Raw genomic sequence first — 26,904 nt, 5'->3', positions numbered from 1 at the left:
CCCCTTCTCGTTTCCACAAGCTACACGTTCATGCGGAGCCTTCGTGAACGCAGCCGACCCTCGCAGGTGTTCCCGGGTTTTCCCGTCTCAGATCAAGCATTTTTGAATGAAGGACAGCCGACTCCTCTGTTTCTCGGTCATGAAGCTTCGCTCCTAATGAGACTGACGATCAGTTGCCTATTTCGGAAAATTTCCCGAGACGGCCTCGATAGTGAGGAGACTCAATCCACTTCTCTTCGGGTGTTTTTCTTTTATTTCGCGTCGGGGCATGGAGTATCTGTGGCGTCTCATCAACCTTGCTGCTCTCCGGCCACTTGACGAGGCTGTCGGGGATTCTTGAAATATCGAAAATTCTGGAAGGAATTCAGCCGTCGAAGTTTGCAATCGGAGTAGGGAAGATGAGAAGGGATACTCGGGTGCTAGGGTCCGGGAGATGGACACCACATCTTCATATACTCACGAGCAGGATCGCCGACCCGATCATCAGAGCTTTCCAGTGAACGGGCAGCGCACGGCTGAAGCTCACGCAATAGTTATTCACGATGCGTCTTTCATGAGAATGGGAATCGAGATTGTGGACCACTTCACCGATTTCCGATGTGGTTCTGAGGTCATGAATCTGGAGAATGAATAAAAATCATCTCAACATATCAGTCCTGAGCCAAGCGGAGTGTACCGATGATCGGGGCTGGAGATCCTCCGCGATTCTTCAGCGGGAAAAGCGGACCGGAGTCGAATACCTTGAATTTAACGTCGTTCTCCAAGTTCTTGCTGGCGGAAATTGCACAACAATCGCTCGTGAGCTTCATGATCGGTTCTCCTCTGGGTTCCAGGATATCGAACGATACGCCGCCGAGAGACCAATTCTCTCTAACCGTCCCCACGTGGTTACCTGGCGGACTCTCGACGATCAATTCATCCGAGCAGCAGCAGGGAAGGAAGATTCCGCAGCAACGACATGCTGGTCGCTTCATCGTGAGCACGGCCTGGTCTTGAGTTCAAAGAAAAAGATCAGGAGGAGCAGACTGATTTTTCCCTAAATCCCTCTGACCAGAGCTCCTTATCCCCTCCTACCGCGTGGGTTCCCGCATATTCGGAAGGATCAGTTCAAGGTAGAATATGTATGAGCCCCTCGCAGATAGGGGGAGGATATTACCGCTCCGGTTTTTGAAGGAGATGTTGAAACCTTTGACGAAAAAGCAGAAACTAGACATGATATGGTTTTCCTCGATACCGGTGAGAATCGGCCGTCTATCATGTTTGTATACTTCGAAGGTCGTCTCCGCTATGGAAGAAATTCGTCCTGATTTGTTGTCGCCGAGGGATTATTCGGTAGAACGATTCCGGAATTATTTTGGGAATCAATCATCAAGGCACTATCGAAAGAAAGAAATACGAATGCGGGGAGAATAGATCCGACTCACCGTCCGGACGCCGGGGACTTTCGTGAATGTGTACTTCATCGAGATCAATCAATGCGATGAGATAACGCCCGTAGTAGTCGACGCCTTCAATATGATCGCTAATTCGTGAGAGAAATGTCTATAATGAAACGGAATCCTACAGGGGTACCCGATTGCTATTTCTATCAATGCTAGGCAGTCTTAGCAGCAATGGAGAAATGAGACTTCTCAGTGTGCTGAGGAGGACAGGGGGGGGGCTTCGAGAACGCGTTGCCGGATAGATTCCTTCAAGCTCAGAGCATTCTTCCAACCACATTCTGGCCCGAATCTATGCGAAATCGTCATAGGGTAGCGGTACTGAGGAATCACTTCTTGCTTGCGGATTCTCGAATGCTCTGGTGCTCTACGACCTCCATTCACTACTGAATTCCTTTGAATGAATTACCAGCTGACGGAAGAAACGAAGAAAGCACCTTTGGTGGAATCGAGCTCCGAAAGACCGCACAAACTCTTATGCAACTCCTCGACCTCACCTGCCGCGTGATGGAGCTCTGATGATTGATACTCCGGAAGGGTCGGCTGCGCCATCTCTCCGACGCTCCTCGTTGACGCGTCGGTTCGGAGAACGCAAATTTGGAGCTAACCTCGTGAGGATGCCGAAATTTCCGATGCGCTACCTGCGGCGCTGAAGTACCATGGTGGGACACTTCCGGACAGCTCTCCCACGAGTGAGCTGATTCCACAAGTGGGTCGAGATCGAGGTCAACTTTCCCACAGCCTAAATCTCGGTTGATGTTCTTGTCAGCGAGCAATTGAGTCCGCGAGGCAGCCTGTTTGATGTTGGATTTCCATTGAATTCACTTGCCCAAAAACCAGGCGGAGGGCGTCAGGCACAAATCTCTCACAAAGCCGCGTCACGACGACACGTCCGGTTAAGCCTGTCGATTCCAGAGAGACAAACTCCAACAAAGTGAGTTTTGGGAGATATCCATCAAAGCAAAGTTTTCGCGTTAAGCCTTAAGTCTGATCGGGGCAATCGCGCTCGACACCACTCTCGGAATCGAAGCTCCCGCGCAACACAGGCAATGTACGCAGCAACTTGAAAGAAAAACTTCTGAACTGCAGCGTCAAGATACCACAGCTAGTAAGTTCCTTCTCGGGAAGAGTCGGGGAAATATCCTATTCCACGATCTGCCCTCTCTTTAAAAGAGTCCAGAAGATACGACAAATCGACCCGACTGGTTGTGGGCTTCGAGACCTCTGGTGTAAATAATGCTGGCTGAGCAGGAGGCCTCAGAGGTGACAGTTTCCCGCCCGAGCTTAGGTCCGCCTGAGGAATAGGGAGAGCGGGAGGACATAAAGGGACGACGGAACAGCTAGAGGAGCGAGGGCGATACAGAGATCTCCATGAGCCGAGAAGCGCAATGGCTGTTTTTATGATCTTGTTCATCTATTCATAACGGGCTTAATATTCTGCGAGACGTAGTAACAGCTCGAGCTTCTCGAAGACAGGCTAAGTTCCGACGTCCGTGAGGCACTCTTGCGGAGATGAGGGTTGTTTCCCTGCGATTCAGGCGCGCGGTCCCGTAGGATCTCGACGGCTATTGCAGTCCTCACGGCTAAATGAAGGGAGAGAACACCGGTCTCTGACTGTGTACCGGAAGAAAAAAACGTTCGATTGTCTCGCTAAAAATATGACAATGCTTTCCGCGCCGTGATTTTATCACATGTGAATTCTAGCGCGGTCCGTCTGGCACTTCGAAAAGGCACGTGTGATAGCGATACATTCCAGCGCACTGATCTCGCTGCTGCGTGACGGCCGCACATCGATTGCTGTCGAAGCTCTCGCATCGGAGGCGAGCTCCTTACAATTTAGAGCGATAGTGACCGTTGAACGGAATTCTTTCGAAGTTCGGCGATGTTGGAATTTTAGGTCTTCCTCAGAGACTTGAGCCCAGGGAGATTCTTCTAGAGATTTCAGGTAGCCATGAATGCGGCTTCAGATCCACTCATGTTCTCCTCTCACTCTCGGTTCGGCGAGCTTGATCGATGGCCGCGTGGTGTGGCACTACTGGTGCCTCGAAGTTCTCGGGGGATATCTCAGATCCGCAGCGGCCATTTGCGTTTGTACGGTGAACGTAGTCGAATAGGTCCAATCGTCGAAGACCAGGGGAGGCGGGAGGGTTAAGTGTCTGAATCCGAAGGACATCATGAGAAGCGCAATTCACCCTTCACTAAGCTCCCCCTTTAGCACATGTTCGCTATATGAGAATCTCCCTATTCCAGAAGTCGGCCCTGTATGTCCTTGCTTCCCGCGCGGCTTCGACGGAACCGAAACGCAGTCGCTCACATGCATCAATTGCGCACAGTCATACCGCATTCGAAGCCCTGCGTACTAAATGGTATCGCAACAAAATCGAGCTGAGCTACTGCTTCTCGAAAGCACGCGAATCATGCGGTCTAGTTTCCTCGTGAAGGATCGCGACTATATTCTGTGTGCCTCTTGTTGAGCGGCTAAAAACCTTCGACGATCATACCCTTGTAGCGTGATGAAGCGAGCAAGCCATTCCAGTCTCTAGGCTCTAGGTTCTAGGCCTAGGCGCCTCAGCATGGGAGCGTTCCTCGAAAGGAATGATCGAGACCGACCCAGGTGGACCCAGAATCTAGCGGAGCGTTCTGTCAAGCTTCAATTCTTCTCCCTCCCAGGGCCACACTTCCCTATGCGCCGAAAATTCTCCGGAGTAAAGTCCCGTTGGAATCGAGACGGAGACAAGGGTCCGGCCTTGTTTTCTCGGCCATGTTTCCATGCAATGCCTCGCAGGAATGCTGAGACACGGCAGTCGTTGCGCATGGGGATTCCTGAGTGTCAAGCAAAGGCTGACAATGAAGCACCGATCGGTCTCGCCGGACGGACAATTGATACCCGCCCCTAGGTAGGCCCTGATTTTGATGAGTATGGACCTAGCCATGAAAGGAATAATGTTTTTGGCACAGGCGACGCAATCTCGTCTGAAAGGATTCATATCGTCATGTGACATGATCCTCGTCCGACTGGAACATGAACTGATTCTTCTTTCTGCTTCCCGGACCGAATTACCGAAATTGAGTTAAAAATAAAAAAAAATTAAAATCCCACTCATAAGGAACGCTTCGTGTAAGGAACTCGACGTATGAATAACTTCCGGTATAGCGAACTTCTCGTACAGCGAACTTGACGTATGAATAACTTCCTGTATAGCGAACTTTACGAAAAACGAACCTTCCGTATAGCGAACTTCTCACATAGCGACTTTTCTCCATAAAAAAATTTCCCGATAGCGAACCTCTCGTATAACGAACGTTCCGTATACCGAACCTCTCGTATAACGAACTTTGCGGATAAGGAACCTCTTGTATAACGAACTTTGCGGATGAGGAATCTCGCGTATAGCGAACCTCCCGCATGACGGACCTCGCGTATAGCGAACTTCTCGCATAACGGACCTCGCGTATAGCGAACTTCTCGCATAACGGAGCTCGCGCCTAGCCAACTTCCCGGACAGCGAACTTTCAGGATAACGGACTTTCCGTGGACGAAGCTCCGCGAATAACGAACTTCTCGAACAAATAGCCCAGCGGATCCCGAACCCCGCGTATAATGAACGGTTCGCGAGAAAGCGAGGATGGTGATCGCGAAGATTCAAGCATTCCACATTGTAAATGCGGAGAGGATCGTGAGATCGACGTCTGGGGAGGGTGTATTCACTAACAGGAGATATCCATTCGAATTCATTCTCCGATTCCATATCTCGCTAATTATTTCTTGATTCTGTGGCGTTCCCGAGTAATGTGACTGAGGATGAATACATTAATTCTGATGTGAGTATTCCTAGTGACAGCTCTGGAATCCAATTCTATTCGTGCTCAGTGGTCAGGTGTATCCCCGGGTGATGATGTTTCTCACATGGTTTAGGACCATTCCAGAGCATGATGTCAATTCCTGCGTTCGAGTCGAATTCCGGATCTGTAGCGTAGTCATCGTCTGATTCGATAGGATGACTGGGAACGAGAACGTGGTGCTCGAACGGAGAGAGCAGTCACGCTTCTAAGCGGTATTCATCCGATTCTACATACGGAGCTCGGAAACTCCGTAGGATCAGGTTTCTTCATCGGCGGGGGGGGGGGGTCCAGTTCAGCTTCGATATCCACAACTCGCATTGGCTCCAATCCAGGGCTTGTTTTCCAGCTTCCATTCGGTTTCCAGGTTACCTCGTTCCATTTCATGAGAGTACGTGTACTTAGTCCGATCAGAAGCTTCCGAGCCAAGAATATCGAAATGACCCGAAAGCCTCATTTCAGAAAGAAGAGGATCTCCCACACAGCACACAAGAAACTAGAAGCCATCGCCTACGATCGGTCGCAGGGTCTGACGGCGACTACGATAGAATTCGGAATCTCGAAGAGCATGCCTCACGACAGAAGGAGAAGGAGAAAGAGCTCGAGCAGTCCCGGAAGTCTCGACGAGCATTTCGGAGAGGAGCAGTGTTGCTCAAGGGCATCGAGTGAGAGCTGAAGGGATGGGTTCTCGAAAGGAGAAGTCGTATCAGAGCTGTGCGAGTCGTAGACTTACAGAGCAAAGCATCGGAGATCACCGGCAGTCGTGGTGAGGCGACTATTTCGAATTTCAGAGCTTCTTGTAGATAGGTACACAAGTTCATGAGCAGAAATGGGCTCAGTCTGCGCAGGACGAGCAGCACCAGTCGACCCTTGCCCTCAGATTTCGATGCAAAGATCAAAAACTTCAGACTTTTTGTGAAGGAGTCCCCCACCGGCTTATGCCCGGGCTTCATCGGGAACGTTGTCGAAATGCCAGTCCTCTTCGACGTCATCCTCCATCGGTCTGTTGCTCCGAGGGTTTGCGACCACGTACGGATCGACACCACTAGTCATAAGAAGACCAAGTTCACTGTGGTTCTCGGGGTGCTAGCGTCCGGCGAGAAATCGCAACCAGGGATAATTTTTAAAAAGGATTTCATGCCAAGAGTAGTGTCCCGGGAGGAATTGACGTGAAGGTCAACCAGAAAGGTTGGATGAATGAAACGATCATGATAAGAGTTCCTAAACTTCGGACATTTCCGCAAGAGCGGGGACCGACGACCACATCGACGAGGGAATCGTCTCTGATGAGTTATCCCTGTCGCCGGACGATGTGGGAAACGCTAGAATGAAAATGCCGCAATCGGATCTATCCTCTATCGAGAGTCGGAATCTGAAAATGTCCGAAGAGGAACTCTAATCATGATTGGGTGGTTGAAGGAAATCTGGAGCATCGGTTGGCCAACCATGATGATGAAGAGAATTCGCTCCTCATCATGGATTCTGCCAGGTGTCATCTGGCGCTGTTTACTTCCGGAATGTCTTTGACTCCTCGGCGGTTCCACCAATCGCGCAGTATCAACGACAACGACCGATCATCCACGGGATTTGCGACGAGGATACCTCCTGTTGTGAGAGCGACGCTAATCGCTCCTTGGAACTCGCGTGAACGATACGACGGTGCTTTCGGTGCCAGGAAACATATTGAACCTTTCTTCCCAAATCGTCGATTCAAGCGGCTTCTCTCCTTCATCCATGAGGAAAATATCTTTTTTGGTCAGGGCTTTCCCATCGCTTCTTCTGGTCAGATTTCGGATGTCGCTTTGGGCGAGTCACTACAGCGCACACATTCACGATCTGATTAGCAGCCGGTATTTTGATATCATCAATTTTCGCGTAGAGCTTCGTTACGATAGAAAGTGGTCCTGTAGATCCACTGGGCTCTATCATGGACGGGATACAGTGTTTATTAACAACATACGCGCTTCGTCAGAATCCGAACACCGATCAGACGAGAAAAGTTTCGAAGGGCCAGAACCGAGAACTAAAGGTATGGCGACGTTAGGGTTTGATTATGCTCACTCTCCGAAGTTTCCACAAGTCTGTGTGAGAACGGTGAGTGCGAGCTCGAAAGGCCAGGTTCTGAAAAGGCTCAACATGGCGCTGACGGCGACAGCGAGCCCGAAAGGCGAGAACACGAATTCAGGAATAGCTATATTATTTAGAACTCCTTTCCAAATAAACAGGATAATTCGACAATCAGTTAAGTCATTCATCAGGAGGATTTTTTACTTCATTTTTCTTCCTTTTTTTGGTGTTCTGAGGGCAGGAAGATGCCTTATGCACATCCAGGAATCGATCCGGGTAGTGTGAGACTCGCACTCACTAAGAACCTACTCTTCTTTTTCCGACCCTCTTCTCATTCATCGTTTGACCGGTCCTGTTTCACGTCGATTATATTCATCTCGCGAACGGGTGGTTCCCTTCAAGAATATGTATGAGAGAATCATTCTTATTCTAAAATTTGACGTACGGACAAGGACTACCATCGCTCAGAACTCCTCCAATTCTTTTTGCGACGCATCCGCCGAGACAATTATCGGTAGACTCGGGTTGAAGTGCATTAAGGAGAGCTCTGATGTCAGGATGCTTTTGGCTCTCAGGAATGTTTTCTCACACTCAGGCGTCCAGGTGAATTTCACATCCTTCTTCAGAAGATCGACTGAAGGGAACTTCAATTCTTTCATCTCCGGTATGAAAGCTGCGTAGAAAGTCAGCATTCCAAGGAATGACCGAAGCTCCGCCAAATCTTTCGGTGCTGGCATTTCTACGATGGGGCGGATTCAAGCTGGGTCCGGTCTCCTCCCACGCTCGCTGATAATGACACCCAGATATTTGACCTGTGTTTGGAGAAAGCTACATTTTTCGAGGCGGACCCGGAAACCGAATTGCTGAAGTCTCCCCATCACTGTCATCACTCTCCGATGGTGTTGCTCCTTGGGTCCTTGGAGTCTCCCGAAACGACGATGTCGTCAAGATAAGCCATGACTCCATCAAGGCCAGCGATGAGTTCGTCCATGATCCTGATGATGATGATTGAGTGCGCTGAAGATATCCTCAGCCGTCGGCAGAGGATAGCGGTCGTCCTCAATGGCGTTGTTCCGACCGGTGGAGTAATCACCGCATAACCGAATCGTGCCGTTCGGGTTCGTCACGACCACGATTGGGGCGGCGAAATTGGAATGATGTGAGTGCTCAATGACACCCGCTTTTTCAAGGCGCTCCAGTTCTATAAAGACTGCCGGAAGAGCTGCGTAGGCGACCGGCCTAGCCTTTCTGAAGACGGGTTCGAATTCGGTTTGAGTTGGACCGAGGCTTGGAACTTGGTGCATTTTCCAGGCCCTTCAGCGAATACGTCGGGAAACTTCCGTTCGAGTTCCGAGGCAAAGTATTCCTACTCCTGAGTATTTTTCCTAGCTTGAGCAATCTTCTGCGAGATCCTCGGCGAGTCTTCCAGCAAGCTCTTGTAAAAGCTTTGATCATGCCTGATCCAGTCGAGTCCTAAGAAACTGCATGTTTTAGAAACACAGCACCTCCCACAGAAACGGGGGCCGTTCAGCTCAACGTCACAGTCGAAGCTGCCTAAGACACGCAGAGGTGGCCCGTCGGCCTGTGTGAGTTCTACGTCTTTTTCTCGTACTTTCGGCGCCCCGAGAAATTTCCAAGTTTTTTCGGATATCAACGTCACATCCGCGCCGTTGTCGAGAACCAGCGAGATCCGAGAGCCATTGATCTTCACGGACCTAGTGATTCTGTTGCTCTCGAGCGTTGAGATTCGCAGGTGATGCACATCTGCCTTCGCTTTAGCATTCTGGCACATGGATGCTTTATGACCGATTTTAGAGCAGATATTACATTTAATTTTCGCGAAAGGACAGTCACGTCTCCAATGTTTTCCACCACATCGAGAACAGGGAGTTTTCGGAAGCGCTCCCCGTTGCTGTTGAGGTTGAGGCAACTTCTTCCGAAACAAGTGGCTGACTGTCGGTCGGACGTCTGAACTGCTGGTGGCGTCGCGTTTGAGATGTGTGTAAGTCAGTAGCTCTTTGGCGAGGGATTTTAATGTAGTGGATTCCTCGTCCAATTTTCGCAGAGCTCGCGTCCGAAGGTCCAAGTCCTCCGGCGCACTCCAAGTGTTGACCAGCACTAGGCATTTCAGATTTTCGGGAGTGAGCTTCTCGAGTTCCGCAGCTTCTCCTCAGTATTGATAATGCCGACAAGATCTGTGATCTCCTTCCCGTCCCTTTTCGTCAGAAGGAACTTGAAGCGCCATCTGAACAGCGACGCCGGTTGGCCGAAGAGATTTTGAGTGTCTCGACGATACCGTCGAGAGATTCATCTTCTGGCTTACTCGGGGGTATGTAAGCCTTGGAGATGATGAAATTTTTTTCATCACCTCCGTTAGGGGAACCCCGTCTGTGACCAGGACAGGTTTGTAACTATTGATCCATTTCTCGAAGATTGGATCAGCTTCTGGATCATAGTTGAAATCCGGAATGCGACTGTTCAGAGAGTCAGTTACTTTCTGAGTCGCTCCAGCTGTCGAACTCATCAAGTCCGTGATAATAACCTTTTACGAGCTCGACTTCTGGAGAAGCGCAGCCTTCACGGCTTCCTGGACGATCAGGCTCAAGTCTCCAACCTCAAGAGGCATTTTGAAGTTTTGCCGTGGGTTTCTGCACTTTCTGGTGATTGTAGGCACTCACAGTTAGTGTTCCACCAAAAAAAAACTTATCCTCGTCACCACTGTAGTAACTCACGATTCCCCTGGGAGTGGAGGAGACTGAAAACACCTTTATGCATCTCCATGGCCAAGTAGCCACTGACTCTCTTTATTGACGGACTCAACATCGTCGCTTTCGGCGACGGGTAAAAGGCGTTAGCGGCGGTGTCGCGCGCTTCCCGATCACCCTAACAATTTTTTTGAGGTAGAAGGACTATTCGCATCGGAGAACTGACCCCCCTATAACCACGGCTGGATCCCCCTGAACAGGCTCCTTTCACGACGATCGGTTCAGCCGTTTTCGAGTCTATAGGGTACCTGGGACGTACAAACAGACAGACAGAAAAACAGACATACATTTTTATATAGATAGATAGATAGATAGATAGATCACGGCTAGAAGTTAACATCGAGCCAAATCGAGAAGCATAGAAAGGATTTCCAACTACGCGAAATGTTTATAATCGGCGGTAATCAAGACTAGTAAAACGATAAAAAGAAAAGAAGTCGAAGAAGAGTAGGTTTAGGTTTAAAGAGTGCGAGTCTCACACTACCCGGATTGATTACTGAGTGTGCATAAGGCATCTTTCTGCTCTATGAAAACCAAAAAATAAAAAATAAACCATGATTATAGATACTGACTTTAAACCATAATAAAATGCCTACCTAGTCGTTGAAATTGTTCGAGAATCTATTTTTTTCAAGCGTTTCCCTACGTCATACTCTCAAAAGAGTCTTGACTCATTTGGACTCCGTGCTTTTTTCATTGATCGGTCATTTCTACGTAGAACTTTTAACTTAGAATATTCACAAGTGTCACCTGTGAACATTCTAAGTTAAAAGTTGATTACGGTCACTTTTAAGTTGTAATGTTCATGTTCTGTTGATGAATACGAAGATAATCAGAGAATCTAACTTTTTCAGGCTGACCCACACAGCCAAGGTTTAACGTCCCGGGTTCTGCTATTTACATTGCTTCCGAGGACGGATCCATAGAGCAAATGTACCCAGGAGGATCAAGGCCGAGTACCTGCATATTTTTCCGGCAGCAGGGATCGAACCCACACCGCCTCCCGCGCGAGCGGCGTCGTTGCGGCTATGCACGTTTGCACGAGTAGTGACAAACGCGCTAACCACTCGACCACCCGTCGGTATAATCAGAGAATCTATTTTGTTCTAGCGAAATCCTACGCCATTCTCTCAAATGAGTCTCGATTCATTCGGACTCCCTGCTTTTTTCACTGGTCGGTCATTTTTACTTAGAACTAAGTAAAAAGTTTCCTGAGTAGAAAGTCGACTACGGTCACTCTTTTAACTTATAATATTCACAAGGTGAGTTCGATGAATACGAGTATCCACAGAGCGCCTTATATGACACCACGAAACCGGAAGGATTGAGGAGCCCGCTAGATGATTCGCTCATGGTCGACTCCCCATGGACTGCTGTTGCTCTTGTTTATGGTGGAGCTGTTTTCGGTGCTGCTGCTGTTGTCGCTGTTGCCGCGATCTGCGACTCCGTAGGGAGGGTACCTGGTGGTAGAGGCTCTCGAGGATAACTATCTAGAGGACGAGCTCGGCCGATGGCCGATGCGTGGCCCTAACTTCGTAATTCCTCGCTCCAACCCGTGTGAGAAAGATGCTCGACTCGGGCTGGTCAATGAGTCAGCGCTCCGAGACCGTAATTGCAAAGCGCAATGATCTTCGGAAATCGAGTCGTCGACCGAGAGCAGCAGAGATCCTTCTGAACATCACGGGCAGGAGCCCGCTCCTGCCAGAGATCACGCTTCGATTGTCTAACGGTTCTGCTGAAATTGATCGAGGATCTGCCGAGAGTGATAGAAGCTCTGGAGTGAGGGGACTGTCTCATCGGAGGGGACTTCATTCGCACCGGAGGATGCATCGGTTGCTCAGGGCCCGTCGTTATGGTCTTGGTTCAATTGCAGGGTCGGGGAACAGCATCCTGCGGGGCGCTTCTCCCGACGCTGTACATATTTTTATGCCTGAGGAGCCATGACCGGTGATTGCGAGATGAAGCGACGAATTTTCTCGCTTTAAAACTCTTCAGCCGAGAGAGAGCACGAAATTTCACCAGTACTCTGAACTCCATACCCATGACGGGCTCGGGAGCGGGCTTCGCGACTTGCGGTTTTTCTTCAACATGGCAGTCTATGGGAAAGAGCAAATAACCGCGGTTTTTCATGGCACTTGCGGTGTTTCGCGAAGCCTACTCGGGAGTTGACCCGATCGCGCGGGAATCCCCGGATCGCCTGTAACAGCTGCTGAAACTCATCCTCTCTATCCCTCTCACTCTCTCTCCGGAATCGCATGACTCCGGATTTCAGCTGCCACGGGGAGGCCTTTACGCTGCATTCGGAACTCACTCGCCCATTTCGTAACCAACATCAACAACAAAACAAAGAAGATCCTTGGGCGAGCTTTCCCTCGAGTCGCTCCGAAAACCGTACGAGTTCATCGAAGAGCATCCGTGACGCTCAGAGCAAGCCCCTGGGTCGGCGGCAGCTAACAATAAAGATATCTGTGCTCCTCTTCTTGCGCCCTCTGCGCAAAATCCGCCATTGAAGTTGTTTACATCTGTCCGTGGTTCAGTGTCTGTGATGGTGAGATGACACAAGAGACTGATGGAATCATATGTTTCGGCATCTCCAAGCGAGTATCACCCTGTCTAGGTTGACGGAGATGGAGAGGCAAATAGTTTGGCTTCGAAAGTTGGGAGCCTGACTCCCCGAACGGCTCAAAATCGCTTCAGTTCTTCTACAATAGAATGTGAGTGCGAAAGTATTTAGGAAAGTACCGGAAATTGAGCTGACGCTCTGATGGGAGGCGATCTCATAGAGAGCCTACTAACGAGGAGAAGTTTTCCAACCATTCTTGTCGGGTCGGCCGTGGCAAGCAGCCTCGATCGATGCGAATCGAGCAATCCATGAAGCCAGTCGGAGAGGGAGAATCTCGAGTTCTCTTCCTTGTCGTGAAGCTTCTCATATGCGGCTCTGAGACGAAATCGCGCAAGACTCCTGTGGAGGTATCGAGACGCAATTGGCTCAAGTGTCAAAGGATCACTCCCCCAACCCAGTGCTCGTAAAGTCTCTGTCTCGGTTCGAGAACATGAGACGAAGAGGCCATATTGGAGAGGTGTTTCGGGATCCTTTAGTGTTTAGTTCTCTGCCTCCGTAGCATCTTTCTTCCTCTCGACAGTCTCGGGAGGCTATCTTCTTGAGAAAGGTCGAGACTACGCGAACTCCAACTCAGCGGGCGACAGGGAAGTTGAAAGCTCCAAGGAAGCTCGATCGTCGACGGCAATCGGAGTCTACGACGAGAGTGGAATTTCCCCGCGCAGCCCCTAGTCAAAATCGAATCTCTCCATTGACAGGAAGCAAATGAACAAGGGGGATGGCTACTAACTCGAACACGGGACGACAGTGGTCGCCCGGGCCGTCATCCAGCACGGCGAGACCGTCGACGTCTTCGACGCCCCGTCGAAGGCGAGGCACTCCTCCGCTCGCAAGGTCGCCAGTGAATAACAGGTGAGCGTCATTGCCGAAAAGATCGAGTCCTGCTTGATCAGAGCCGAGAAACGAGTTCGGCGCATCGAGATATAGCGCTCTTATGTGCTGTTTACTTCCATGTACCGTCGCGACTCCAGAGGGACAAACTCATCACCGAAAGGGCCACCACCGGCGGAGAGGTATGTTCTTCGAGCTCTAGGTTCGCCAGGCTCAGAGCAGAGTTGAGCAGTTCTATGGGATCCATCGACGAGTCCTTCCTAGATGATTGCTCTTCACTGACGGCGAGACTGATTCCAGGTCCAGACCCAGTTCGACTTCGTCGAGTTGCTCCGAAGACCAAGATAATACCTGTGCAATATGCCTCAGCAAACCGTCAAACAAATGTTTCACCGACGCCTGCTATCACCGCTTCTGCTTCTCATGCCTTGTGGAATGGAGCAAGGTACGTCGGAGACCCGCCAATCCAAGGCAAATACTGCTTGCCTTGGGTCGTTCCGGTCCACTCCGGGTTCCGCCACGGGTCGTCCGTCGGTTGAGCGTCTTGCACGCTCCTCGAAATGAAAGAAGACTTCTGGAAAATTTTAGGTGAAACCGACATGTCCGCTGTGCCAAAAACCTTTCCGGACAATAGTGCACAACATCAGGGAAAACTACGAGTTCGAGCAGTACCACATTTTCCAGCCGCATGCTCGTCTGGTGAGTCGAAATCACATCACTGAGAACGGGAACGAAATGTCGGAAGTAGAAGTGATTGATTCCGACGAGTGATTCGGATGTTATTCGTCGATGACGTGATCTCTCCAAACAGGTCCCGGCTTCGCAATCTTCGACCGATCGGATACGGATATACGAGTCCTATTACTATGCGAGGGTGAACGGAATGACCCGATACCGTGATATTAGTCCAGAGTTTTTCATGGATAATCCAGCGCAGACACACCGATTGATTCCCTGGCTGAACAGAGAACTCTTGGCGCTTCTGCCGTCCACTCACAATCTTCAGTTGGTGATGGAACTCATTCTTATGATGATCTGTCGAGTCGACATCCGAGGTGCAGAAATGCGTCAGGTAAATTTTCGGAGCCCGAATTCTCTTCTAATCCTCCTCATTGATCCAACAGAATAGTCATGTAGCCTCATAGACCTGTTTGCCAGCGTCTTTCAACGAAAAATAAAATGAGCGAGCGTCTTCACTGACGAAGGAGAAACTAATGGAAGCCCTCCGTTTCCAGTTCTTGGATCTCTACCTGAGGCCTTATACAGCACATTTCCAGCACGAATTCTTCTGTTTCGCGTCGTCACCGCATGATATGCCGGTTTTCGACAGGTTGGCTTAACGTGCACATTTTTTCCGTAATTAATAGTGGCCGTTGATCATGAACAGTCTTCAGGAAGATCTTATACTTCGCAGATCGGTGCAATACGAGTACAGACCTCCTATGTCATACCAAGAAGCGGTCGAGAGATTGAGAAGAGCTTTCGAACGGGAGACCATGAGGACCGTCGAGGTGATAAGTGCTCCGTTGAGGTCGCAGGGTCCCGAATTCTCTGCATTCAGACCCTGGTCCCATGAGCCCGGACCAAGTGGACAGCAAAACACCGTGAGGATCCTCCACCGTCTAGAATCCTGGGGCAACTGATTTATACGATTCATGATTTGATCGCTTCGCTAGGCTGGATGGAAACTTCTCTTTCTCATTACAGAACTCTCCTCAGCCGTCAACCTCCGGTGCTCAGTTTTCTGCCTCCCAAATGCCGGGACCCTCGAATCCCGGTCCGTCCAATCCAAGCACTTCGAACCCAATATCCTCAAGCAGGACAACTTTCATTATTGACTCCTCGTCCGACGAGGACGACTGCCAAATTGTTAAGGTTCGCAAACAATGATTATGGGAACCAGAGCTGAGAGTCGATAGAAGAGTCTTGGTCAGCGTTCTTGGTAGACCGAACGCTCGAATGACCAACTATTCATGAAGAATCGTACGATGCAGGTTATCCGGCCGACTCGAGAACGAACGCCCGTCCTCATCGACCTCTGTGATTCAGCTTCCGAGCAGGACACCATCCCGGCGCAGACCCCGCCGCATGTTCGAGAGGGCGACGTGCAGGATGATCCGCCGCACACTTCATCAAATCGGCCCAGAAGCTTGATAGGTGAGATACATTTTTGGACTACCTGAGACTGACTACCGGAGACTGATCACTGATCAGTTTCGGGAGATGCAGAAATTATCAGTGATCCGGGTGATCCAATCTCATCAATTTGTGGCCTATCTGTGAGGTGACCGGGATGTTTCGTAAACGCGCTTGTCAACTTTCCAGGGGCATATTATCCCGGCCCATCTCAACAGACATCTTTCGAGACGGACGAATCCACAGAGGAAGAAGCTCAAAATGAAACGACCAAGCGACCCAGACGGAAGAACAGGTTGACGAAAAAAGAAAGGGACAAGCACGCGAAACGATCCAGGAAGTAACTCAACGCTCAAACTCAACTTATGCATGGCAGTCCTCTGCCGCTACGGCTCGGAAAAAAGTCGTGCGACGAGCTGGCTCCAAGGAGTGGGGGAATTCACCATCCGACACTAGGTTGTTCGTCTGCGATAGCGTCGAACCATGTGTCCGTCTTATAACGTGGTTTCTGATGAAAAGCGCGTCGTAGCTCGTGGAAGGAAGGTAGAAGCATGGTTCAGCGGAGAATAACTCGATGCGTCCTTAAGACAAGTTCAAGTTTCTACAAACCAATGGTGCTTAAGTTCAGGTCACGGGAACTCACGGTCGGTCGCAATTAGAGTTCCTCAGAGGATCGAATGTTCCCCTGGCTCGTTGTTGTCCCGGGGTACGTCTTTTCTTCTCAATACTTCTAGAGAATCGTTACGTTGAAGCAGATATCGTATCCGGACTGAAAAATCGATCCGAACCTCGGAGTTTGAACGATTTCCGAGTCCCTTCGAATGTATTTCAATTCATTCATTATTGTTTTTCAAAATATGGGAGCTCCTGATCCACTGGAGCTAATAGGCGTGATACGCCGACTTTCGGCTGCCGAAGCATTAGTACGTAGTTTTCTGTTCGTATTCCCGACGCTCTGATTGATGATCGATCGCCGTAAGGGAATTCCGGGCTGCACTTTCTGGTCTTGCTCATGTAGGTAATTTCGTTCGAATGTGACGCATGATGCATAGTTGATCCGAGTTCTTCCTATTCTCGTTGAAAAATAGGATAATAATGTTTTTTCCGATAGATCTGAGGGAGAAGCACCTGTCTAAGGTAAAATCCTATACCCTGGTTCCCCGAGAAAAGGCTCCGGGATCTTTTTCTCGCTAATGAAAGGGGAAAGTTCATTTATCAATCCATCTCTCTCGACTTATCCAAATTCGGGAGTCTCGGTCGTCACCGAACTGAATGGTACTCGAATGACGGCTCCTAGATGAGTGCAGAGAGGCCGATCGGCCTGTCCTCAATCCGTCCCCTTCACCGCCATCTTATCGAGTCGCCTGTTCCCATGATTAGCGGCGGATGTCCGAAGTCCTGCTTTGATGTCGCTTCCGCCCCGCACCGACTGCATTCCTCAGTTTTTGGCGAGAACTCTCATGTTCTCGATATTGATCTTGGAAGGAATTCGGAGGTCTCCGAGGGACCCTATCGGTATGGGCATTAGCTCGGTGCTCGTGCGGTTCGACCAAGCAATGATCGCAATGATCCTACATTGACTTTTTCTGTTATCTCTGGCAAAGTGCGGTTGCCATTTGTAAATACATGATCGTACGGTGTATCTGAGACCCTGTATCTTGTGTACGTTTATTTAGAGGCGATAGTTTTCCGATAATTTAAGTGCAGCAATCACGTGGTCGACCCGTCGATTGATCGACCGAGGAGTTGACTGGCGGAGCCACTCAGCCGACCAGTTGGTTTTTTGAAACTTTTAATAAAGTCCCAATTCTTTTCATCGTCGTATGCGTTCTTCAGGATACGGGATCGATCCCGGAAGATTTTTGGATACCCCCAAACCATTTCAGAAGGACTTTGCAGCAATGCGGGGAAGATCGAAAGATCATATCATTGGTTCGGTCGAGCGCCTTTGAGCTCAGTTTATTCATCATTCATTGTTTTTTAATCCATTCTTGGCGACGTCGTGTGCTTTAAATTACTCTCAACAATCAGAAACTTTATCCTCCTCTCGCGTCCGCATGTATCCGTCTTGATCTATCTAGAGGGCGATTCAGTCGAATAACCCGTTGGTTTTCGGAATGGAACCAGAACGGAGAGCTCTAAATCTTCGACATGGAATATTTCTACATGATGACGCAGCGCTCGAAGGGAATCTATTAAGAAGAAGATTTCATGATCTGAAGCCTTCTTACTCGAAACGTCGGTTCAGCGACGCTGTACAAGATTCGCAAGGAACGAAAATGTAGCGTTTGGCAGGGACCAGAACTCGGTTTTCGTCTCGTGATCAGTGTTTCGTCCATTTTCTTCCACTTTCCGAGGATCGTTCGATCTTCTCTGGCGACGGAATGACCTTTCACTCAGTTTGCCGCAGGCGCCAATTTATCCAGGACTTTAACGCCATGTTCCAAATACTCCTCGCGCGATATCCACCAGTCGGCTTTGTCCTTTGCGACGTTCGCAAGCACCGACCCGCCGAGGAAAACCATGTCCTTCCGACCCGGTGGGTCTTCGACGCGGATCTTGAACTTCTTCAATTTCTCTGCATCACCTAGAAGCCGGGAAGGAGGCGAAATCAAGGAATGATCCGACCGCCTCCGATTCGTGACTGTTTGTTATCTTCTCAGCTTGATCGAGATCTCTTTGCACGACGAGTCCTCACCTTTCAAGACCCTCTCGAGATAAAGTTGCTTGATTTCTCTCACAAGTCTCGATGGTAATCCTGGGTACATGGTGGATCCACCAGAGAGTACGATATGCTTGTACAATTCAGACCGCAGATCTATTTCTGCGCTTTGAATTGTGTTGAATACAAGCTCGGCCATGCCATGGCCCTCTACGTTGATCAAATGTGGTTGGAATAATGCTTCTGGCGCTTCGAAACGTTCGTTTCCCATTTTTATAATGCGACCATCTGCGAAGGGATGAAGAGCTCCTATCATTATTTGCCCGAGCGAGCATCATTCATATTGATGATTCGAAAACCGTTAACTCACCGGGAAGAGTGTAAGGCTCTACCAAGAAGGTCGTTTCTAGACCGAGTTTCTGCTCTTGTTCGACATTGTAAGCGACGTAGCAAAGCTTCTCTTTCATCATTCGGACCGTCTCAAAATCCGCTGACTGATTGAACACGTACCCTGAAATCAGCCGTTTGAAGAGTGACTCGGTCGATTCCCCACAGATTTGGACGACATATAGATTTCGTGGTTTTCTCGTCTCTTCCTCATCCTGCACGAAAGCTCAAAGGCTGGGAATCAACACTCACCACGCAATAGGAGAAGTTTGATCAAATAACGAGTGATGTCTCGCCCAGCGATATCCAAGCGACGAGCCAAATGAGGCAGTGCGAACCCATGGTAGACTGGGCAGACGTGTGTGACGCCGTCACCGGAGTCGACCACAACCCCTAGAAAATGCAGCGCGTCTCTGAGCCAAGCGAAATCGCCCGAAAAATGTGTATGATTGAGAGAAGTACTTTAGGTTGAGGAGGTATGCTCAATCGAAATGACTCAGTATGGTTCTCGAAAAAAATCCCAAACTTAGACAATCGCACCTGTGTACAGTCCTTGAGCATATAAGGTGAGCACGGCTTGGATAGCGATATAGGCTCCATCAAATTCGTATCGTTCGAACATGACTTCGAGCATCTTCTCGCGATTTCTCAAAGGGTTCATCGGTGGTTCGGTCAGAAGAATTTTGCAGCCTTTCGTTTCTAGATTCATCTTCTGCGGCCCGAATGTGTAGTCCCATACGTGCAGCATGTCATCCCAATTGCGGACCTGAAAATCATGAATACTCGATGATTTCACGGGTTCATACGCGAGACGAGGCCAATCATAGCCCCATCAGAATATACGGCATCAATGATTCTCTTTTATTTCCAGCTTGTTTTCCGGTGATGAGAATTAAATGCAAACCGTGCCTGGTACTCACCATCCCGTTCTCCATAGGGTAATTCACTTCCAGCATGGAGCGAAGCTTTGAAGCCTCGTCTCCAACCATGAGATCTTTGACCTGAAATAGAATTCAGCCATCAGGTCAGCATGTATGATCTGACTCAGCTCCCGGCAATGCTTGGATAGCTCGGCACAATTGAGAAAACTTCATCTCGACAAGCGATGCATGTCTCAAGTCTCAAGCCGCGACGAGTGGTCGAACAGAGATTCGCGTTGCTGCTGAAAATCGAGAGCTACCATTGATTCGGAAACGGGATGAATCATCCGGGCTCCTCCGAACCGACGAATAATGCCCCATGCTACTCCGCCGAGAGCTCGAGGCCCACGTGAATGTGACACCTCGATCCCAGCTGGCAGAGCCGCCTCTTCCGATGAGCATCTGGTTCCGAGGATCGTTCGATAGAGGGCACTATTATTGTACGGGCACTTAGCTCGGAGTGATTTTTGAATTGTTAACTTATGACTCAATGCCCTTTTTTGGGAATGACGGTGTTGCTCATGAGGATGTCCAGAGTGCCGAATCCACCTCGTATGCCTCAGAACGACTATGCTCCGCTTGTCAGGAAATTCTCTGATCATTGGTGGAGATCACCGTAGTCTGTGGGAACGAGCTCGGCTCTCAAGTTGAGGGGACGATCGCTCGTCTCAAAGCTCAAGTGGTTCTTCTCTGCATCTGACTGCGGAGCACATTTATAGTGGCTGGCGGGACAGGACGCCTCATTTTCCTTCCCCACGGAAAGTCAACGGATCTCGCTATTCCTGGGCTTACCTCCATTTCTCCGACTCTGCTCGAAGCTCTGAGGATCGGTCTCCCAACGAGACTAGGAAAGGTAAACGCTGGGAAATTCGAGCCGGCATATCCACACTTGACGAAACCAGTTCCATTGTCACAAACTATAACTTTTCTGCCTTGTGAGTCCATTTCGAATGGGAGGAACACCGCTCGCTAGTTGGCCTGCCACCGAACGCGCCGTCACCTCGGTCTTTATATGGCGAAATTACTCAAGCAAAGAGCCGTTCAATCCGATTCCAGCACAACTACGACGACCACCAACACACACCCCTGTCAGATTAAGTCGCCGGTGAATGCAGATGACGGCTCCGAGGAACGAGACCCCATCAGGAGGTCTTTAGCGGCTCCGGAACTCCGGACCCACGATCGCTGCCACGGCACGGAATCTCTACGAGGGAGACAACGCTTGCCGGGCTCGATGAAACACATTTTGCTTATGAATATCGAGCAAACATGGGTGGATGGACCGCCCGCGCCCTCGGGTCTCTCGCTTGTCAGCCGATACCAAGACTGGGAACCAACGACACCAGACAAGAGTCGATGATCTCCGCCCTGGAGGAAGCCGCGGAATCTTCAGGCAACCAAGGCGACAGGGATATTTCTGCAAAGACGAAACTCCTGCCGACGCTTGGGATTCACAGCCCATTCCTTTCCGTTCGTACCTAGAAGCGGTCATGGGAGAGGTGGCTCTCGCGCGGACTGACTCCGTCATGAGCTGAAGATAAGACGTCAAGGAATGAGTTGATTCTTCAGCCTCGAACTTAGTACTGCAATCGTCGCGGTCAATAGCCGACGAGAACCTCTTCGATGGATGATTTAATACCTGTTCCGGACTCGGAACATCACAGCACCGGTGTGGGTACCTAGATATGATCGAGCTTCCGCTCCTCTTGTCCTCTGTTTTCGGTCGCTCCAAGTTTCCGTCGAACTACGGATCAAACAAGTTTATTCTTCAGTTCTTTCACATTAAAGTAGAGTGTAGGATCTATGGACAGCGTTTAAGATGCGGAACTTTGGTGCTTTCCCGGATCAACTCCGAGTTCATCTATCGCTGGGAGAAAAGTCTCGGTACTCAAGCAGCTACTCCCGAGAATGTCACAATTATCATTTCGGTATCATGGTGAATATAAGCAGCATGGAGAAATAATGCGTTTGCGAATTTTCTCATCGTTTCGCGTCGATTGCGGATAGCGATGTCGTCATGCGTAGGATGAGCCTGCATTCTTCATCTAGTTGTCGCGCAGCCCGAGAACAATCAATGGTCGAAGTGAGTCGGGTCTTCGTGTTGAATACATGAATTTTGTCGGCTGTCAAGAGATATATCGATTCCTTGCAATGCTTGAAAGAGTGAGGAAAAATTATTTTTTCCGGTAGTTCAATCCTCCAGGTTTCTGTCCTTCCATTGACCGCGCGGATCCTGCGCGAATCTCTGGAAAGGAGGAAGTAGTTCCCATCGTGGCAACCGAACATCAGGCAATTGAATAGATCGGCGTGATTCAGTTCAAAATTGATCTCATGGTCTCTAGCCCACAGAAAAGCGTGCAGAAGTCCGTTATCAGACTGGATATATGTACACGCGAAGGAAACCAGATCGTGCCGATCGACCCAGAAGTTTCCAATGGGTTTGCCGACAACGGCGACTCTCCGTAGTCGATACTCCGAGCTTATTTCGAATATGGCTTTCTTCCCGAGCTCAGCGAGATAAATCCGACCATGATAGGAGCTCAGCAGAATTTTTCTCGATCCCGGCAGGTAGTAAGAGAAAACGTGCGCGATCAGTTGTCCTGATTCCAGGTCGTACACCTGGACTGCATACGAGTTGCATAGGGCGACGGAAACGTATACATCGTTGTTCCTCATTATGATCGAGCTGGCACGACAGAGGGCTTGCGCCAGGGGATCCCTGATCTTCCAGGTTTCTTCGAGCACTCGATTCGCGCGAAGAACACTCATGGTCTTTTTTTGCCAATTATACAGCATCATATCTTCGAGCGGGAGCGAACGCTCGGCGTTTCTCGATGATTTCATCGAAGTGTTCGTGGCGTTTTCTACCCGCAAAAATCCGTTGGGGACAATCGTATCGACTGTTGTGGATTCCACACCTGACAGCATCCCAATCGGTAGATCGACGAACGTTTTCAGGTCTCCAGACATGCTAGAAACCGGAAGTCTTGGCAAAGAGCTCGCTTCCCGCGAAGCACTCCTCTTCCGAGTCTTTTCGCATCTCCCCTCTCGATGCTTGGGCTTGAGTGCCCCGTCGGACTTCCTGGTCGGGTGGGATGCATCGATCCTCTCCATCCGATGTTTCTCAGAGAAACGATTCATTGCATCTGTATTCGAACCTCTGCCGATGGGGCCGCGTGTGATCTGTAAGCCACAGGTGGAGCACCCTTTGATTCCACTCAGGTGAAAGGCAATCCTTTCAATCGATATCGAAAGGAAAACACGCGAAGAGTATGTTCCCTCTCAAACGGAGGGGGTGCAGCGCGAGAAAGATTGCGACCACGTCGAGGAGAACTTCGGATAAGCGAGCGAGCGAGTTGAGAGTGGATCTCTGGTATCGAATCGCTGATTCGGGAGACGAGAACGAGCTGATTCCCGCTGTCTCATCATGTAGCTTACCCTAACGTCTTGATTCATCAGATGGTCTTCAAATTGCCCTCCCGATCCGAATTATGCCAGGTCCGCCTACGTACCGCAGTGTTTACATCGCGTTGAGAAGTTTCGGCGAAGGAGAGTCAAAACAGAAACGTGCAATGATCGAGCGGCCGGCGTGGGGTGCTGCTATGTCATTGAGAGGGACTCGCAGTAAGCAGGCATTAATGGTGGATTCCTCGTTGCTTCGGACTCTCGCATCGGACCTCAAGTTTCGTCTGAGACTGGAGCCCAACTCTCATAGATGCGAATTACCGACTAGGTAATTGATTATTATTAGCAGTATTGATCTCTGTGCTGAGCGAGGCGTTCATTCTGCATGGGGAAAAAAATACGGGTGATGCATTTATCCTTTTGGGTAGACTGAGTCATTTCCAGCGAATGGGACAAAATCTAGCTTGCAGTCGGCGCTCGCATGAGCAGCAACATTTATCAGGTCGCTTCGACCTGGAAATTCGACGGAAAAATGAAAAGCATCACCTCCATGTAGCTCTTTTATTTCGATCGGCAGTACCGAGTATGAATTGAGCAACTTTTCACGGAGGAGTCTCGGGATGCTTCCCACTCCACTTCGAGCTCCTCTTGTACCGATCGCGTCGATCCACGCGATTCGAGCAGACTATAATGTTTTGAAACGTTTTATCAGCCTACACGCTTCATCTACCTTATCCGCGGCTTTGCTACCCTCAATATTGGTAACAACATTAGCTTTTGGTCTATACACAATTATCTCGTCGCCGCTTAGAATATATATCAGCTCTCCGCAATATCCTGCGGAGTACGGAAAGCAAATTTTCTCGGGAAGTTCGAGGCCTACGCTCTCTATACAATCGATCTCGGAGCTCTTTGCGGTCACAGCTAGAATTTCGCGGAGATCTTTCGAAATCAAGTAATAACTCTCCTTATGATACCCGAATACTGAGCAATGCGAGAAACCGCTGTACCTGAGCCTACAGTTCAAATTGATACCTCCCGTACAGAAGAACGTGTATGGCCTGCCGGTCCGGGAGTGAGCATACGTGCACTGGAAAGACAGGTCATCGTCAAGGACGACCCAGAAATTCCCGATCGGTCGTTTGACCCTGGCCACTCCGCTTAATTGATAGGATCTATCGATTTCAAAAATTATCCGCCCCCCGAATTCCGCGACGTAAATTCGGTCCTTGTGATGGCTCAGAATTATTCTATTCGAGCCCGAGAGCAGATCGCTATTCAGCTTCCCGATCTCTCGGCCCGAGTCGAAATCGTATATTCGAACATCATACGAGTTCTCTAGAGCCACGGATGCAAAGACCTCATCATCCCTGATCAGGATCGAAGTTGCACGGCACAGGATCTGTGCCAAAGGTTCTTCGATGCGCCGTTGAGTCTCTGGGATTCTGCTCCCATTCAATACGCTCATGGTTTGCCTCTGCCAATTGTAGAGTATCATTTCTTCGCGTGGGTCTGAATTCTCGGTGTCGTCTTCTCCTCCGGAAGAGACCGTCGCGTCTTCAGTCGCCGGGCTCGAACTCGACGCCGTCGTGATTGTTGATTCGAAAGTCGTGTCTATCACTAGTTGATCAGACGCGATATCTCTCTCCGATGGTGGGCTCGAGTCTCTCGACGCGGACCGCTCACGACGGAAGCTTGTTCCGCTGCTCACGCTGACTTTCGGGGCCTTGTCGATGTCGTGGTCCTCAATCGGGATATCCTTGAGTTTCTCAGCGTCTGATGGACCTAGGTTCCCATTCAGGTCCATTCCGCTCGAGGTTTCGGCCATCTGGAAGCCAATCACACGATGATTCTCAGATGAAGAAAGTTTTTGCGGACGGGGATCGAATCAGAAGGATCGCAGACCCATCAGAAATGGTTCATTATCCCTTGTTTGAGGAGTTGTGATTTGTGATCCCTTTCGCACGACACAGACCTTGCGCACGTTCTGACGGTTTAGGATGTCTCACGATTCCCGACGATGCTAAGAAAATCGTTCTTGGGTTGATCTCGACCCTCAACCTGATGTCGAAGGTGCCGGAGTCACACTTTTCAGGTAAGTCCTCATACCAATATTCGAGTTTTTCCCAATCATTTCGCGCGCACGCGGAGGAAACGCTCCAATGTTTACATCTCGTTCCGTATTCGCGAGAGAAGGGTACACCGACCGGTGCGGACTCGGACGGTGCTGAGAGATGATGACTCACGATGGATCTGCATCGAACTATAGCTCTCGGATAACAGTAACACGATGATCGGGGACACTGCATGAACGACAGCGAACGTCGCAACGAGGTCGTTCGTGAACTTCCTCCGTCATCATGCTTACAACCATCATGTTCTTCGAGGCTCTCAGATATTTCAAACCGCGCGCTCTCTAGTCTCCCTCTCTCATTCTGACAGTAGGACAAGGAGCGCTGACGCTTCCCACGTCCGACCTCGAAAAATCGTCATCGCAGCTCTGTGGTCGATCAGAATCAGAGTAAACGATGTAATGACATCGGGGGAAACTTTAAGTCTAGAGTTAGCTCGGGTCGCATCGAAGAGAACCATTTGTTCAGATATTATTGCTTCCAAAGCTAACACTTTGAATGTTTTTGCCGATTTCATCCTCGTGTATCCATGAATTACAGCCATCAGCCGCTGACGTATGAACCTGGGCTGTTCGAGGCGCTACGGCGATTGCTGTGTACAACCAGCCGTCATATCGGAGATGCAACCCGTGTTTCTTGAAAAATTTGGGTCAGATGGATTCGGACGATCTTCGAGTTGAGAGGAAGCGCTCGCAATTATCGTGAATTGGTTAATGTTCTCTGGACCTCTCACAGAGTGTCGTCCGAACTCTAATGAGACCGTCCGGAACCATCCTATGAACAAGAATGGAAAACTTCGCTGTGGCGGATGTTCCGACGGGAGGCGGTGAAGAAAAACGGAAGTCGGCGAATCATCCCGAGTCGAACTGTGCGAAGGATCGCGATTTTATTGAGTTTCTACGATTCCGAGGCTCCACGGTATGCTTGGCGAGGAGTGAGTTCCTGTTTGTGGTCCGTGGCGATAACTCCGGCGTAGTGTGCCACAGTCTCTTCAAGTGACTGACCGATAGAATCGATATTGCATAGGAGCAGAGATGAGGTGCTACAGGTACAAGCGGCGCAAATCGATCCTGACATTTCGAAAAGGAACGGTGATGACGATCGAGGAGTGGATGGTGTTCAGGCTTGTATCATGCGATGGCGGGCTCCTGAAGCGATAAAATAGTCTTGAGAGATCTAAATGCCAAGCTCTGCAAGCGGTCGGAACGCTCACGGCTTTCCGCGGCATCTTGAAGCGGAGCGCCCCATTTGTGCGCGACCGTTTGGGAGCGACCGTTTAGGCGCGGCTCTTTGGGCGCGAGCCATTTGGGCGCAGAGCCGTTTAGGCGCGAGCCATTTGGGCGCAGAGCCGTTTGGGCGCGAGCCATTTGGGCGCAGAGCCGTTTGGGCGCGAGCCATTTGGGCGCAGAGCCGTTTGGGCGCGAGCCATTTGGGCGCAGAGCCGTTTGGGCGCGAGCCATTTGGGCGCAGAGCCGTTTGGGCGCGAGCCATTTGGGCGCAGAATTGTTTGCTCGCGGAAGTCTTGGTTGTCCGGTGAACGGCTTACGGTTTATCACCGATTGTCGTCCCAATCGCTCGGTTCCAGTGGAACGACAATCTGGATTACGACCAGACGGAAACGCCGAAAATACTTCCCCGTAGGCTTCCGAGAGCGAATCATGAGTTCTGAGTGGATCCATCTGCGTATGAAGATTATCATG

At 49.9% G+C, this 26,904-nt stretch overlaps 5 protein-coding genes across 5 annotated transcripts; 1 reads left to right on the top strand and 4 right to left on the bottom strand.

Moving 5' to 3' along the window:
* Positions 1-230: 230 nt before the first annotated feature.
* Positions 231-2,238, bottom strand: LOC100908439 (phospholipid scramblase 4). Its single transcript, XM_003739259.2, has 6 exons — positions 1,937-2,238; positions 1,425-1,508; positions 1,157-1,285; positions 741-991; positions 461-619; positions 231-353 (listed from the first exon to the last, which is right to left on the bottom strand). Exons 1-6 carry the CDS (start codon positions 1,989-1,991, stop codon positions 291-293), a joined length of 741 nt encoding a protein of 246 aa, XP_003739307.1. The 5' UTR covers positions 1,992-2,238; the 3' UTR covers positions 231-290.
* A 10,420-nt stretch (positions 2,239-12,658) lies between these two features.
* Positions 12,659-16,120, top strand: LOC100909147 (E3 ubiquitin-protein ligase Topors). Its single transcript, XM_003739264.2, has 11 exons — positions 12,659-12,825; positions 13,430-13,583; positions 13,703-13,744; positions 13,863-14,007; positions 14,151-14,261; positions 14,374-14,634; positions 14,798-14,892; positions 14,977-15,166; positions 15,270-15,437; positions 15,557-15,719; positions 15,888-16,120. The coding sequence occupies exons 2-11, from the start codon at positions 13,450-13,452 to the stop codon at positions 16,040-16,042; spliced, it is 1,464 nt and encodes a 487-aa protein (XP_003739312.2). The 5' UTR covers positions 12,659-12,825; positions 13,430-13,449; the 3' UTR covers positions 16,043-16,120.
* A 1,511-nt stretch (positions 16,121-17,631) lies between these two features.
* Positions 17,632-20,768, bottom strand: Arp2 (Actin-related protein 2). The gene is made up of 7 exons (XM_003739254.2): positions 20,460-20,768; positions 19,668-19,748; positions 19,288-19,513; positions 19,000-19,140; positions 18,731-18,871; positions 18,397-18,648; positions 17,632-18,285 (listed from the first exon to the last, which is right to left on the bottom strand). The coding sequence occupies exons 1-7, from the start codon at positions 20,610-20,612 to the stop codon at positions 18,095-18,097; spliced, it is 1,185 nt and encodes a 394-aa protein (XP_003739302.1). The 5' UTR covers positions 20,613-20,768; the 3' UTR covers positions 17,632-18,094.
* A 655-nt stretch (positions 20,769-21,423) lies between these two features.
* LOC108865214 (uncharacterized) lies at positions 21,424-23,173 on the bottom strand. The gene is made up of 2 exons (XM_018642022.1): positions 23,106-23,173; positions 21,424-22,850 (listed from the first exon to the last, which is right to left on the bottom strand). The coding sequence occupies exons 1-2, from the start codon at positions 23,121-23,123 to the stop codon at positions 21,648-21,650; spliced, it is 1,221 nt and encodes a 406-aa protein (XP_018497538.1). The 5' UTR covers positions 23,124-23,173; the 3' UTR covers positions 21,424-21,647.
* A 545-nt stretch (positions 23,174-23,718) lies between these two features.
* Positions 23,719-25,432, bottom strand: LOC100907593 (uncharacterized). Its single transcript, XM_003739252.2, has 2 exons — positions 25,048-25,432; positions 23,719-24,900 (listed from the first exon to the last, which is right to left on the bottom strand). The coding sequence occupies exon 2, from the start codon at positions 24,898-24,900 to the stop codon at positions 23,758-23,760; it is 1,143 nt and encodes a 380-aa protein (XP_003739300.2). The 5' UTR covers positions 25,048-25,432; the 3' UTR covers positions 23,719-23,757.
* Positions 25,433-26,904: the final 1,472 nt, after the last annotated feature.

The sequence above is a fragment of the Galendromus occidentalis genome, unplaced genomic scaffold (assembly GCF_000255335.2).
Source record: "Galendromus occidentalis unplaced genomic scaffold, Mocc_1.1 scf7180000076476, whole genome shotgun sequence".
In the NCBI taxonomy this organism is placed as follows: Eukaryota; Metazoa; Arthropoda; class Arachnida; order Mesostigmata; family Phytoseiidae; genus Galendromus; species Galendromus occidentalis.
The sequence above is the reverse complement of the archived record's forward strand: the minus strand, read 5'-3'. Positions and strand labels throughout refer to the sequence as shown.